At 43.3% G+C, this 15,922-nt stretch overlaps 1 protein-coding gene across 3 annotated transcripts in view; it reads right to left on the minus strand.

The window, feature by feature from the left end:
- LOC115329521 (pyruvate carboxylase, mitochondrial) overlaps positions 1-15,922 on the minus strand; it is a 66,133-nt gene that overhangs the window by 24,649 nt on the left and 25,562 nt on the right. For 2 of the 3 annotated variants that reach the window (XM_029991157.4, XM_029991158.4), the window contains exons 12-15: positions 10,063-10,089; positions 7,274-7,498; positions 3,467-3,623; positions 2,780-2,886 (exon numbers count right to left, since the gene is read on the minus strand). In XM_029991157.4, coding sequence (XP_029847017.3) covers positions 2,780-2,886; positions 3,467-3,623; positions 7,274-7,498; positions 10,063-10,089 — 516 coding nt within the window. The remainder of the gene's footprint in view (positions 1-2,779; positions 2,887-3,466; positions 3,624-7,273; positions 7,499-10,062; positions 10,090-15,922) is intronic. The other variant, XM_040208451.3, reaches the window with a different exon arrangement.

The following is a 15,922-nucleotide window of genomic DNA, read 5'->3' on the forward strand; positions in this document are numbered from 1 at the left end:
GGGAATGTTCCGAGAACATTGTGCATACGAATGTTCGCCAACAAACGTTTCTAGAATGTTGAGCAGCTTACCATGTAAGGAATGTTTGCACACGAACGTTCCCAGAACGTTCCGAATGGTGTTTTAACGTTCCTTCAACATTCAGAACACCCAGGGAATGTTCGCACGACATTGGATGCTACGTGGGTCCTTGGGAGGCGGAGAAAAGAAAATATCACTACATCAGCGGTTGTCTGGCGCTTGATGCCCTTGACCGTCGTCGACCCACTGGTGTCGCCCTTTTGTGCCCCTTCGCGGGGTTGGGCTGGTGTCGGGCCCTGCAGGGGTCCTTTCTCCCTGTCGGTCCTTTCTGGATCGCTCTTTTGGCGAGGCCCAGTTCTTTCTTAGTTAAGTTTTCAATTGCCTTTTTGGTGAGACTTCCACTTAATCCAAGGATCCAATTCCTTGATTTTAAATTGGCTTTAAATCGGGTGTGCCTATACAGGCGGTACCGATTGAAGATCATATATTTTTCATTTCCTCACCTTAACAAATGTGCCAAAGATGCGGGGCAGAGGAACATTTACAACACGGTATGTTCCTAAAAGTACCTTCCCCCCCCCCCCCCCCCCCTTCTTTTTTTCTTGTTTATCCATGCTTTTTCAAATAATATTTTTTATTACCGAGGGACTCTCTTCTCATTTGGGGGTGTTAATTCAACAATTATGTCTGTGTCACTTATTATAAGCAATCTTCCATTCCTCTTTTTTTTCTGCACCTGTGAATACTTATAAACTAGGTTATAAGCTAGGCAATGCTTGTGAATACTTATAAACTAGGTTATAAGCTAGGTGATGCTATGCTACGGCTTTTTTTTCCTAGCTGCACGCCATTATCATCATTGCTACCATTTGGCTTTGTTCATTTGCCATTCTGCAGCCGTGGACTTGTGCCTCTCATCTCATCTCGGTGAATCATGTTTTTCGGGCTACGCTGACTCAGACGTCACAGCCCCATCTGTTCTGCCGCGGCGAAGTGTCGCTAAGAAGCGCGGAAAGTACTCAGGCATAACGCTAGAAAAATAGGCAACGGTTCTCAAGCTAACAGAAAGTTGCCGAACGCAAACGGAGGCATAACTTGAAGCAAGGCGCGCAGGCGTAACCTGAAGCAAGACACTATTGACGGCTTTTTTAAGCAAGCTTAGACTCAATAAAGGCGGGTTTTTTAATCTGCCAACTTTTCGGACTATTACATTATTCTGATGTTTTTTCAGTCCCTGCGAAGCCCGAAAGATTGGTCAGTGAATGTACTGTCAGTGTTCATCATGATCATGCAGTAGGGTTGGCAAAGCATAGAGCATGGTCTGAGCTTCAGACATTGTTGGAGTTAGGCTATTCTCATCTTTGATTGATGATGAGCCATCAGCCGAATGCTTGGCGATGCTGATCATAAATCCGAGCACTCGACCCGAGCTCACGACAGTCGAATATGTCACCGTGTCACATGACTTAAAATGCAAAGTGATGATGTCATGTGACGTCACGGTGTCAACGACGCTAATGAATCCTGTGATGTTGTCAATTTAAATCGACTTGACGCAGTAAGTCATGACGTCACGCGACGTCACGGGGCCACGTGATGCGACATTACTTCACAGCATGTCTTGACACTATGTCCTCCCAAGCCCACGTGACACATGATTAATCACGTTGCCAATACAAAAGTGTCACGAAAACCCACAATTTCTCATACATTGCAATTCTTTAAACAGTCGCATCTCATTAATTCAAAATCGAGGGGGACCGAACATTTGTTCGAATAAAGTAGAGTTTGAATTACCGGGAGTTTCCTCCCATAGAGATGCATAGGATGGGACCTGCATGTTAGTTTGAACTATCTGCAAGTTTGAATTAAGAGAGTTTGAATAAACGAGATTCAACTGTATGTATACAAAGCTCTGCCAATATTTTTATTCTCAAATATTCATTTTGTGACATTAACAAAAAATAAAAAAATAAAATTACCATGAACCGTTTTGAGCTGGTTACTGTTTTATTTTTTTCCAGTTCAGTTCCAAGATGGCAGCGAAGATTTCGGTTCGGCTGAGTTCCGGCTTGGTTAAAATTAACGGTTTGGTTCCGGTTTGACACTCTGGTTGTGGTGCAGCCGGGAGCCTTTCCCCCACGACACGGGTGCGCCGTGGCAAAGCAACGCTTATGAGGGCAGTCCCATAGGACAGAAGTGCCCAATGGCAAACCTGAGTATCTACATGCCAGACCAACGAAGGGCATCTGGCATGCCCTGGTAGAGGACTGAGGTTTGGTTTCAACCTCGTGGAAATCTTTTGACGTGCAACCGAAATCTCAGTTACACTCTGCTCACTTAGAGCTGCTTCACACACTCGTGATCTCCTACGACCAAGCGACTTAAAACCTCTTCGGGTTTCTCGAGACGAGAAAACACTTGCGCCATCTAACGGGCCGCTGTGAAATATGTGGAATTTCTGTATATTTCCTTTTCCTTTTCTCGTGCATCGTTCTTTCAGCACTCGCTCGAAAAACCTTTGGCAACGTTATAAACGATAACTTCTCGTAGATGGCTTGTAATATATTTGATATCACAAATACCGCAAAACCTTCCCTCTAGTGAAATGCAGTTCCAGGGCCGCCTCGTCATAGGAGATCACGAGAACTTGGTCGTAAGCAAACGCAAGTGTGTGAACGGGCCTTTCATCCCAGCTCACCCGACTACAAAAATTTTTACGATGTCAAGAAAGGCGACATTGGCGAGGGCAACCAACCTGCTTTGCCGGCTGCCTCCATTCCTAGCACGAGGTTTGGAAGGTAGTTGAGCGAGTCAAAGACCCTGAAGATGTCCATGCCGCAGTCTTTCGCCAGCTGACAGAACCTGAGGCGTGAAACAAACATGAAAAAAATTTGAGCTGCTGCAGCGGATAGGGCAGGTACATAGTCGTGAAGAAATTGCATGATAAAAATCTTTTTGAGGAAAGGTTCTGAACTGTTGTACAAACTCGAGAAAAGCCTACGCTGTTTTTTTTTATCTGGAAAGACCCGTAGATATGCTCTCTCACACAACATGTAGAACAGCTAAGCATTGCAATTTCTGAAAAACCTAAAAGTGAAAATTGGCGTTAAAAACTCGCATAGATGGTCTAAAGCTTATGGGTTCTCAAACCGAGTTCTTCGAAACTCAGGGGCTCGCAGAGCACCCTCGGGAATTTCCCGCACTTCCTTGCTGATCCCTGCGCTTAATTACAATATTTTTCATCTTTATTTACTCTTTTAGAAGCTGCGAGCCTGGAGTTTTGCACCGCTTTGTTGTACCAATGCCAAGACCAAAAAGGGCTCCTTGGCTGCCATTGGAGGCAGAGAGGGGTTTCTCGAAACAGAAAAGGTTGAGAATCCCGAGCCCAAAAGATGTAAAGAAAAAGTCTATGATGGTTTCTCCTTGGTACGCGCACACTCACTTGTAGACAACGTTGTCGGGATAAGAGGTGTAGCCGACTGCGTTGGCGCCCCGAAGTAGCATCTGGAAAGGAATGTTGGGGATCCTTGCACGCATCTGCTCCAGTCGTTCCCAGGGACACTCGTGCAGGAAGCGCATGGCCACATCGAAGGTAGCTCCTGTCGTGGGACAAAAGCCGCAGCTGTTAACATGGCACTCTCAGAAGTTAGTGAACCTGCACTGAACGGTTTCAAGCACAAACTGAAAGATGCATTAGAACATTCTTTGCTATTCCAAATAAGCATTACCCTTGTGGCAATAAGATAAAACAAATGTTGTTCAAGATCGAGCAACGCTTGGCATAGGTACATCGTCATGAATGACAGGTGACGAGCAACCTGGGACAACTAAAGGCTTAATGTGGGGAAACTTGCGCCAAAATAGAATACAATAACTAGTGTCGTGAGCGTAGACGCTTGCATAACAGGACTGAGCGCTGGCATAGGACGGATTCGTTGCAATGCGTACGTTAGTGCTGCTTTTTGACACACCCCATGTTCAGGAGAGTTCTAAACAAGAACACAGGATAACTGCCAACAGTAAACTGAGATTTTCCAAAAAAGACAACACACGATAAAAGGAAAAAAAAAGAAAAAAACGCCAAAGTTACAGTTCTTGTTAAACCGATTCTCGGTGAAACGCGTTATCATTTAGCACAGGGGTTTCGACCCAGTGCTAATTCCAACAATCTCAACAGTTGCATACTGTTGTCTTCGAAGAGCCAGTCTGTTCTCTTCGGCGTCGGTGGTCTCGGATGTGGCTACCGCAGCTTCCCTCAATCGCCTACGGTCCGCACACTGTTAATTGCCTTCGAAGAGCCAATCTTTGTCCCCGAACGTTGGCGGTTTCGCACAAACACCGCCATCGCTGTGCCTCAATTTCATGTTGTCGCGTATGTTGTACATACTGGGGGAACAAAACCATATGTCTATGCCCTGGTGCCGTCGTAAGAGGAGCGTGGGTCAACAGCGGCGCGTCGTTGGAAGTACGCGAGAAGACTCTTTTCTTATGCAAGAGGAAAAATGGACGTAACGAGCGAATGAATGGAGAAAAAGGGTAAGGCGGGAACTGCACAGCAGCCTCACAAAAGCAATCAAGTATGAACCAAAGACGGCTGCGTGCATTGGGGCAACAAATGCTGACATATTTAAGTGTTTTAGACGCATAGCATTTCGTCTGCTTAAATCTGCCCGAAACCGGTCTGTCGCGCACATTACACACCGCACCGAGCGGATTGCCCGTAAAATGGCACTTGAACCGCCCGTCGGCCGCCGTGAAAAGCAACTGTCATCCTGTAACCACTATGCATGGCACTGCCCTCATGCCCTTACGTCTCTTTCTCTCCCATCCTCGCCTTGCTGTGCCTGCCGTTGTCGCTCCTGTGCCGCTTTAGGGGCACACAGAGCCCACCAGCAAGAGCTTTCATAGCGCGTTGCAGTCCATATTGCTGCCGCCCGAGCGCACCGACAAAAGTCCCCACTCCAAGAGCAGTCGGCAATTACACGCTCCACATGACCATGCTGCATGCTCTCTATCGACACTACATCCCAGACTTGAACAGGAAAGCGCTAACAGCTTCCCCTGCTGTGCATTTAAAACTAGGTTCGCAGGGTTTGAACCCCATGCTTCTGTGTGGGAGCCGCACGTGCCCCCAACTCCGCCGCGCATGCAGCAATATAGGCAAGCTTTTCTGCGATTAATTTCGCCGTGACAGACACTTTGTCCGTTCGCAACGTGTGACGTACGAGCGTGGGCAGTGCCATTTTTACCGCTTGCAATCACACAAGGGTTAAGAGGAGACCCTGGACTTAAAAGGCAAAAATAATATACAAAAAAAGTATTTTAAGAATACCTTTTTTTGTTTATAGGTTATTTACAACATGGTTCAGAATTATACTCAGTTACATTGTTTCATACTTAGGCTCTTTACAAGCATGTTTTGAAAAGCTTTTCCTTTTTTCTCGGGGTTTATTTTTTCGTTGTAACAAGAAGCCCCACGGTATTTTTGAATCTAGAACTTGGATCTGAATACCCTTTTTAGATTTGGATACCTCATAAAGCAGAGAGTGAAATAAAACCTATATTCCAGAAAAATTTTAACTACAAAATTTTCTAATTGGCAAAGGTTTTTATTAATCATCTCTAATAACTTCCAAAATAATTTCAAGTTGTGATCACATCTTTTTAAAATGAAGCTAAAATGATAAGAATGATTTTGTTGCAACATCTACTCTGTAGAATCTGCAGCCATACTACTTTGCACTATAGTTTTTGAGGGTAGCATTTTAGAAAAGTCGGGCAGGAACTACAGTAAAACCTCGTTATAACAAAGTTGAAGGAGCGATCGTAATTATTTCGTTATAACCGTTAGTTTGTTATAGCCAATGTCCATTTCTTCCCTATTAGCAAGCAAGGGGAATTATGATTGCTTTGTTATATCCATTAGTTTGTTATATCCCATTTTGTTATAACGAGGTTTTACTGTAAATGTGATAAAAGTCGAGGCTTTTTTGGAAGCTATAACTGAAAGGAAAATAATGAGCTTATGTTTGTGCTTAGCACAACAAAATATAATAGGAGTGAGAACTTGACGTACACTGAATGAGAAATTACAAAAAAAGTTAAAGACCAGAGTCTTCCCTGTTAAAGGGATTAGGACATGCCAGAAATAAAATGAGATAACTATGCTGCTTGGACCCACTGTACGCTCCTATATCTTTTAAATCTGTTTTGAGAATGGTGCGATAGTTTTGAGGATAAACCGATTGTCTGTTGGGTCCGCGATGTCACCCAACAAACAGATGGCGTCCCCTTAATTGCGAGTGCTGACAGACCTCACTCTCTCGGCGACTCGCCCCTCAGCTTCCACATTTAACTTCTGCGTTTCGAGCACGCGGTTTCCAGATGATGATGTCTACGGCATAGCTCAATTCGTGGTAGTCTTCGACACTAATCGTAGTAGCAATGAGTGATGTTATATACACACCAAAAAATGGTGGAAGCTGGTCACTTTGACTTCGACCAGCTTGCACCCAGCTCTAGCGACGATGAGATTGTCACGGACTAACTCGCCGTCGCCCACGACGATCGAGCACATGCACGCAGGATGAGAGATCAAACAGTAAGGGGACGAGAGCAAGAGTATACATTGGAGTACCCGAGTAGCATGAGAGCATGTGCGATCGAGCATTGGGGAGCCTAGAATGAGAGAGCGTTCAACTAAATATGATGATCACATGGTTTATGGGCACCATGATGCAACTAACTTGAGCATGCGGTGTTGCTCGGTTTGCAGACAAAAAGGATCCAACATTAGTGAATTGATTATTGCAATTACTAGAGCTCTAAAAATCGCAAAACTTGGCATATATACTAAGTGACCTTTGAGCATTCCATTTCAAGAATAAATCTACCCATTTAATTTTCGTGTCCTCACCCCTTTAACGGTTCTGAAATCCCAATTTCTGCATTTTGAACCCAACGTTGATAGATTCAGAACTATAGGTTGTTCAATGAGGCGAGAAAAATGCACCTCTTGGAAGCAGCTTTTCCTGGCAACCCTCCTTTTCTATCAGCATTTGTACAATTCTCCAGAAGAAAAACTAAACCCCTAGAGATATGCAGAGAAAAAGCTTGTTTTCCCTTTCTCTGTAAACACCCTCTTTCCATAACCTTTCTCAAACTAAAAAAAAAATAAGTTACAAACTTTCGCTTTTTTTCTTTTTTTGACAGCACAGCCGATGAGCAAAGTCATGTCGGCACCACCCACCTCCCCAGTTTTCCAGGCTGTACAGCTTGCTGAAGCTCTGCGCCACGAAGGGGCTGATGTTCAGTAGGTCGATGGTTCGCACGCGCGTCGCCAGCAGCGACTGGTGGGCGTCCCGGAACGTGGTGTCCATGAGCAAGAGGCCGTCGTGCCTGCGCACGGCCTTGGCAAATCCCTCGGGTCCCAGCTTCAGCAGCACGTCCCTCAACCCTGGCGGGGGCTTGGAACCTAGGGGTGCACCAGTCAACGAGTCAATGAGCTGGTTAACCAATGAACCAAAGGGGGTTAATAACCAGGGTTTATCGGTGTATATCGAAAATGCATGCATCCTTACTTATACGTAAAACACTTAACAATTCAATAGACTGGCACATAAACCGACAGATAAAAAAAATTAAAAAAAAAACGACCGGAAGTCGATCCATACTATTATTAAATAAACAAACTAACAAGTTAATAAAAGAAAACAGTTAATGGTACAATCCATTGGCATATAAATTAACAAGGAAATCCCTCAACTAATCAATAAAAATACTAGTGAATGAAGTTGCCATTTGATAAATGGTTGATGAATGAGTGAAACCGGTGTTTATTCATAAGGTTATAAATCAATAAAGCAGGTAGTCGAGGCAGTTAACTAGAGAATAGCTAGTTAACACTACCAGCTAGATATGAATAACTGCACACAAGCCAGAGTGCATACGAATAACTGCATGCAAGCATGCAAGCCAGAGTGCATAACTGATAAAATTAGCACTCAATCACCTAATAAAAGATTCAATTGGTGAGCAGTCAAGGAAGCAAAATATCTAAATTAAAAAGTGTTTCAATTAGACTAATATGTTCCCAATGTCCTTGTATATAGTTTTATCATAAAAGTGAACCCAAAGCCACCAATGTACAAGAACTAAATCTATGCGATGTCATGCAAAACAAATTTAATTTTTACACAAGCTCAAGCCCAAGACAGTTCAGTTCTAAAACTTTTTCCATGAAAACGAAAAGTGTACAAAAACTAAACAGATATATCTTACTAGAAGCACAGGATGTTGCTTCAGAAGTCACTGTTTGAGCTTGTTGTGACAAAATAATATAGGTAATAAACTTAAGTTTATTGGCCCAATAAAAATAGATGATAAATGCTTCCCACCAGACATCAGATCAGATATGCCTCATTCCTCTTCAAAAATTATTATTCTGCAAGAACCAAGGTTGCAAAAATGTGCTACTAACCCTGACAGGCTGCAAAAATATGTCACAACTAGTCTTGTGCGAATAGTGTATTTTGAGTTTGAAGCGAATTCGAAGCAAATACTAGTTTTGGCTGAATATTTTCGATTTGAACATCGAATAGTTTTTTTACACCCTTCACTACCATTGCGTAATGCTTAGACGAAAACCAAGCTAAACTTGTGAAGGTCGTTCCACGTGTTCATTTATAAGCTAAGTTTATCTATATTTTTTAACTGTGTCTTCATACGGTCTGATGTCTTGGGATGGCAAGTAAACGACGGATTTGACATAAAATGAATCCTATAGAGATGGCCAACTATAACCAATTGAGTGAATTTATGAATCTTGCTATATAAAATATTCCCTCTTTAATCTCGAGTTAAAAAAGAAATAATTGCACATGTTGAACGTAGGTTGTAAGGGCATTTCTGCCTAACATAGTATACACTTGCATAACAGTCAGTTTAATTTTGGAACTTTTACTACAATGTAGATATTCACATTCACAAAGTTTCCATTTATTCCCAAATACAGCCGGCACGCGTGCATCATCCCGCTTTGAAAGTATGCTTTTCTTCCAAGCACGCAATTGGGATATTCATACTTTTGCAAATGTTTATCGCGGCGAGTTACCCCATTGAGTGCGCTTGTTACCGAGCATCGATGTAATACAGAGAAGTAACACCCGCGAAGCTTCCTTCCGCAAGCATTGCTTCTCCGCTGTGCACCGGTGCTCGGAAAGAAGCGCACTCAACAGGGCTAACCCCCCACAATCAACACTTCGAAAAACGCGAATAGTGCAGTTCTTCTCGAAGTGAATATCGAACAGTCTATTATTCAAAACTACCATTTGAAATTTTGAATATTCGCACAACCCTAGTCACAACTTTGGCAGCGCTACCAGTCTTCACTCCATAATTTTAATCGTGACACGGCAGCTAAAATGATCACTGCTGTTTCTAGCCATCTTTGAACACAGCGAGACTGCATTTATGGTCATTCTGCCTTCTAACACAATTTTTTAAGTGAAGTTTCATCAAAGGAGCAATACACTTGACTGACACACAGGTCAGGCGACCTCACGACGTCATGCGACTTGATGTCAAGTTCAGGTCGCACGTAACGTCACTGTATCATATGATGTCACGATGTCATGTGACATCACAAACACACAGCAAGTGCTCAGCTCATTTCCAACACATTTTGCGCATCTCTGAGTATCAGATATGATCAAGGCACACTTAAATTTTAACTTGGCTCACTTTCTTTTTTGCATTAAGATGAGCATGACACAAGTTGTGCAAACATAGAAGTAACTTGGCTCACTTTCCTTTTTGTGTTGAGATGAGCATGACACAAGTTGTGCAAGCATAGAAGTAAAATTTGTTTGTCTTGGCTTTAAGAGTAACTGAAAATCGCACGGTTACTTTTACTCATGAGAATTCGCCTACCCCGAAACCTGTATGGGGCAAGTTCAGCACTACCATGCGACCCTTGCATGCCCGAGTGCTCCAAGGGTATATCGGGCACATGCGGAGCAAAGTAAAAATACAATTTACCGGGCCTCCAGGTGACTGCATCCTCGCCTTTGCGGAGGAGGAAAAAAGGGCAGAAGTACACGGGTAAGCCAGCAGACAACATGGGCAAGAAACACCACCGTCGGTCACACCAACACAGGGCAAACACAAAGCAACGAAACGACACTACGTATAAGCCCAATTTCATTTGACGATGAGTCCATACTTACCATACTATACCAGGCAAGTATCTACCTACTCGAAACCGAAAAATAATAAACACTTTCAGAAGATTTGTTCCATCCGACGACACAAGCAGTAAATGTAAAGCCAGAGTTTTCTAAGTGGGCTCCTAAGGACCCAGGGTTTCCCTTCCAAATTTATTAGCTGCCCATTGCCCTTATGTGAAATGTTCTTCCAGCTTAAATCTCAAAAGATCTGAGCCCTGCGCAATGTCAAACACTCCCCATATCATTGTTTACAAAATTTATAATTGCTTTATTGCATCAAGGCTGACAGGGTTCATCGGCTAATTATTATGAGAAAGGAATTCCATAAGATTGTAAAGTTTGAGAAAGCTATAAAGCGAAATGTCAGTCTTAAGTGCATCCCTAGTAGCGCCAGTAATAAGTACTGCAACAGCAGAATCGGGCAATGTGAAAACATACTAGGCTGACAGCGGAGAAGACCCCATTCCCTCGCCACTGTTTTCCTCTTGCTTCATTTCCATTCTGGCAGTAAAGCTGTGGCATGCAGACTCAAGGGCATGTTGACAGACTGATTGACCAAGTCCGAGATGTGTGCTCCACCATTCCACTCCCAAGGTCAGCACATTGTACACCGCAGATTAAAGAGGGGAGCGCAGAGCGGTGTGCGTGCTTCCGCCTTCACAACTCATAAAAAGTGCTTAGGTGTACCTCGAGCTTTTTGTTTTAATACTAACAAAAAAAAAACTTTCAGCCTTTCCAATCTGGTGAAGAAGGAAGAGCAGCGGAGCTCTAGCTTCTATTCTCAGCGGTGGCTTTCCAGGCAAGCGATTTGCTCTTCTTTTGCAAGGCAATCTGAAGCGCTCGACGCGGTGGAACCTTAAGCGATAGCGGCCTCGCAGCGGTTGTGGAATCATTCAGGCCGCTGCGCACATCGCCGCTCGTTTCGTTCCCGCTCTTCTTCCGAAGAAATGTTGCCTGCTTCTACGAGCGACGACAGCAACCAGTTGTCTGGTTGCCGAAGCTGGAAAGGTTGCCGCGATCTATGAGCGATGGCAGCAAGCAGACAGCCGGCAAACGCAACACTCTGGACAGCTACTGCCATCTATGAGCGACGGCGGCAACCAGAGCGTTGAGTCGACATTTCTTTGGTACCAAACACGATCCTGGGGAAACTAGCCCTTAACAGCTCCGCTGTAAATGTCTTAAAAAGAAATAATAAAAATATTTAATGCAGAATTTTCCCTGCACGAGAAAAAGAAATGGACACAAGAAAGAAAAGCTGTAAACAAAAATCCTTACCAACATTCATCCATGACCTAACTGGAAGGCAGACGAGATTGTTATTTGAGCTTAAAATTTTGCTTTGCTTTTATTTTTTTTTTTTTTGCCTCTTCATGATTATATTTGAGAACATATTTTTAGGTTAACCTCAGATCTCAGAAAACCTTTTTGGCTTGTGGGTCATTTTTGTTCTCTTAATCTTTTGTGGTAGAATTTAGATATACTGTAAACAACTTAATTTTCGCAAGGACCTCATTTTTGCGAATTTCGAGAATCGCCTACAATTCGCTAAAAATAGGTCCCGCTAACAATTCCTGTAAAATGTAAACACATTGGAATCTATTTTGAGATTCCACCCTATCGCAAAAATTAGAACCCGCAAAATATTCAGAAACTTCAGCTTTAACCTAAATCGCGAAACATTGGGCCCGCAAAAAAAACCCATTGTTTACAGTATTTAGAGTTTGTTCAGAACCTTGCCTCCTGTTGGCAAAAACAAGATAGAGTGCCATAAGCATTTGTGATGCAAACAAGTATGAATATCTTTTGTGAAGTACCGTAGCTTATTTACTTATTTGTTTTTCCTCCACCAAGGTAGCTGCTACCTATAATACAGATGATGAATGAACACTTCACTAAATCAATACTAAAACTCAAGACCACTTCACGAAATCAAAAGCCAAACAACATTGCCTGCTATCACTAAACATATATATAGGGTCTTTAATATTAATTCATAGAAATTTAAAAAAAGGGGGTGAGAGTTAGGCGAGTTCTGTTTTTGCCGATTTATCTGACTCGGTGGACATTAGATGAGGGGATGATCATCACGGTAAATTGACGAATTAAATAGAATTTGTGAATAAACTTTCCAATTGTTGGTTTTAGGGGTCATGTTAGAATCACAGTATTGACAGCAATTACTATTAGAAACCAGGCCAATTTAAAGAATTTGCAAAAAGGTATATATTTTTTTTTTTAGATATTAATTAAATAATTTTCACATATCTTCGCGCATCATGCCCTGCCCACAATAACATTTGGAAGAGTGATGTCGTCACTTCAATCATGTCACCACTATCTGAAATGAGGTACGAAGTGATGCAATATTTAATCGTGAGGCAGCACGTATCCAAGAGCACAGTCAATACTGCTCTTAACACTGATAGTGTCGAGAACACAAACCGAATCATCGGCACTTCTGATTCCACACTATCGGCCTCCTGTTTGCTCTGTGAAGCCTGCAACATGGCCTTTTGTGCATTATCTTAAATGTCGAGCGGTTCGGTCTGGTTTTCCACTGGGGGTTCGAACTATCTCTTGCGAGTGCACCTATTGTTTCCCTTTGTTACATGCACTTGAATCGTTTGTCTAGCAGCTATCTGTTTAGTCCCGACGCCGCCACTTCTGTTTACCGCCGCACACTTTTTACCAATCTAAACTAGACCCCCGAATTTTTTTTTTTTAATTGTTATACTTGTCTTTACAAACTTACGTGCACCTTGGCAATTGTTTGCTTTGCTCTGTCAAAACTTGGTGTCATGAGACGGCAAGATATGCTCTGTGATAGGTTGATAATGAGCTTTACTAGAGCTATTAAGTCCCTTTGATACTCGCTTTGAGCACAAGTCACCATTAAACATCATGAAGCACTCTAGGCCCATACAAATATGCACACATGTTTATGTGTTAGCCAAGTTTATTGCATTAACCTAGTTTATGAAAGTGAGGAAGGTTTTGCAAGAACAGTGAAAGAAACCTTTGTTTCAAGTATAGTAAGCAGTGCTATATCTTTCTCACAAAAAACAAAACAAAAGAAATTTGTTCAAAGACAGAAAAAATTATTTGTTTCTAAAAACGTGTAATTCACATCCATAATAATATATAAAGATTATCAAAAAGTCAGTCACCTCATCACTATTTAAGTTCTAAAACTACACAGCTATTTGTTACTGAATTATTGCAGATTTCCTCTATTCTTTTAATGCCATCCTTTTACAGTTCCGAAGAGTATGTCTAGCCATATATATGTATGTCTAGCCAGTATGCAGGCGAGCTAATAGTGGTTTTGGCCCAACCTTCTCAAACAAGATATTGAATAGTTTTTCTTAGTCTTTCACTACCGTCCACCATGCTTAAACGAAAATTCAGCTGAACTTGTGAGGATTGTTTCCAACCTTCCACTAGTACACTTCTATGCAGTTTATTGTGATATAACTATATGTATGGGCATTTAAACGACAGATATGCCACAGATATCTCAATCGAGGGGATTTATAAATTTCCCAGCTGTATGCAAACATTATTTCTTCCATTTTAAATCTGACAAAAAAAAAAATACAAGCATGAATGATGAACGCAGGCTGTTAAGTCATTGCTGCCTAACACCTGCGTAATCACGGCGGGTTAGCCTCGTTGAGTCCGCTTTTCACCAAGCACCCATGCACCGTGGCGAAGTGACACCCGCGGAGCCTGCGATCTCCATGGGTATTGTTTTGCCGCAGTGCACTGGTATTCATCGAGAAGCGCACTCGATGGGGCTAACCCGCTGCGATCAATACGTAAGAAAGCATGAATATCACAGTTCACCTCAGAGCGAATATTGAATAGCATATTATTCGAAACTATACTACTCGAAAATTTGAATATTTGAGCAACACTAATAATAATGTTCATTGGTAATGTCCACTAGGCACAGTATGGGTGCAACAGCTCTTTTACTCCTCAAAAGCATGGGCACCATTTCGACTGTAGTACATAAAGCCCGTAGCACGTTTACCACCCCATCCCGTCAGTACATAGAAAGTGTTCACGAAGGGCATGGCAACCGATTAATTCGCAAAAGCCGGCGCGACATATTGCCCAATGGCTCGATCCCGACACTTGGTCGTAGAAATGCTGGACACACGTGCAAGCGTACAGGAGGGTCACCAACGTCACAGCGTCCCATCTCGCGTCGCCTTTGGTTCCCGTCCGTTGTCTGGCTGCCATGTAGGTAGAAAGCTTTTGAAGGCAACATGAGGCCACCAGAGGTAAAGCCAGAAGCGTGGAGAAATATGCCCCCAACGACGACCAAAAAACAGGAGATGCTATCGGACGAAAAGAAGAGCCGACTCAACAGCCGTTTTGGTCACCCTCGGGGCTCTGGAGTGTCTCTTGCTTTTGGTCACCGTTGGGGGCATGTTTCTCCACACTTCTGGCTTCGTCTCTGGTGGCCTCATGTCGCCTCCAGAAGCTGTCTACCTCCATGCTGGCTGCAGAGCGACCCGCAACAAAATGGGCTCCTGCCGCCTCTACCTCCGCTACGGCATCTGAAAACGCATCTCGAACCGTTTAACTAATCCAAAAAGCGGTCCCTCAATTTTCCCCCCGACGACATCGTAAAAGTCTCACGTCGTCGCATATGCCACGATCCTGGTGGCGTCGCAACAGCGGTGGTGGATGTTGCTATTTCGGGACTAATTTCGATGCATAGGCAGTATAGGACGCTAAACAAACGGAGCAGAATGTGGCAAATTGCCACATTCTGGTCCCGAGAGAAAAAGAGTGACAGAAAGAAAAACGGAAGCAGACGAAAGGTTAGGCATGTTAGTTTTGCCATGACGAGTTGAAGTTCTCCGTGTGCTCGTTAACTTAATTTCTTTTTGTACATTGCGCGATGCCAGCATTTTTGTGCAAAATAAAGCTAAAAAAACAACTACACTCGAGCCCGGTTATATCACACCCGGGTATTTCAAATTATTGTTTATATTGAACAGTCTAAACATCCCCTTGAAAATCACATGTAATAGTATAGGAGTGTTGTTTTCCTGTATCGAACTCCCGTGGCGGGGACACTTGATATAGCGAATTAAGCACGGCCACCTGTTGCTTCTCCCGTGGTCAGATTGCATCGGCGACAAGCCCATAGCTTGCGTTGCGGGGCTGGCAGACCACCAAGCCAGAATATGCACATACAGGGATACAGCAAAAGAGCAGTTATAAAAAAAAAACGTAAAGAAAAAAAAAAGATTGAGCTACACCTAAGCACTTCTTATGAGTTGTGAATGTGAAAGCATGTACATCAATCTTGCTCTAAGCGTGTTGGCACGCTGAATGGCGCTGATTAGAGTTCCTGTGTAGGCTCCCTACGGGAGCCAGAGTTGCGCGTTCATCTCCATAGCGCCGTATTTCCTACACGGCATGTTGATCCAGCTCCTCTTGTGACTAAATTCGGCGAATAGCGGCACCGCGCATTTGAGGCATGCAGCGTGCTCCAAAGCAGGGGAACGTACGCCGAGGCGCGGGCAACGCCTGCTTTCCCGCACAACTTTTTATCCGGCTCCGCACATGACCGAATCTCGGCGAATAGCGATGCGGCGGCACGTAAAAAACAGAAGCTCAACTCCTAGCGCTGACGGACACGCAGCGCC

The sequence above is a fragment of the Ixodes scapularis genome, unplaced genomic scaffold (genome assembly GCF_016920785.2).
Source record: "Ixodes scapularis isolate PalLabHiFi unplaced genomic scaffold, ASM1692078v2 PGA_scaffold10__122_contigs__length_95168666, whole genome shotgun sequence".
Lineage (NCBI taxonomy): Eukaryota > Metazoa > Arthropoda > Arachnida > Ixodida > Ixodidae > Ixodes > Ixodes scapularis.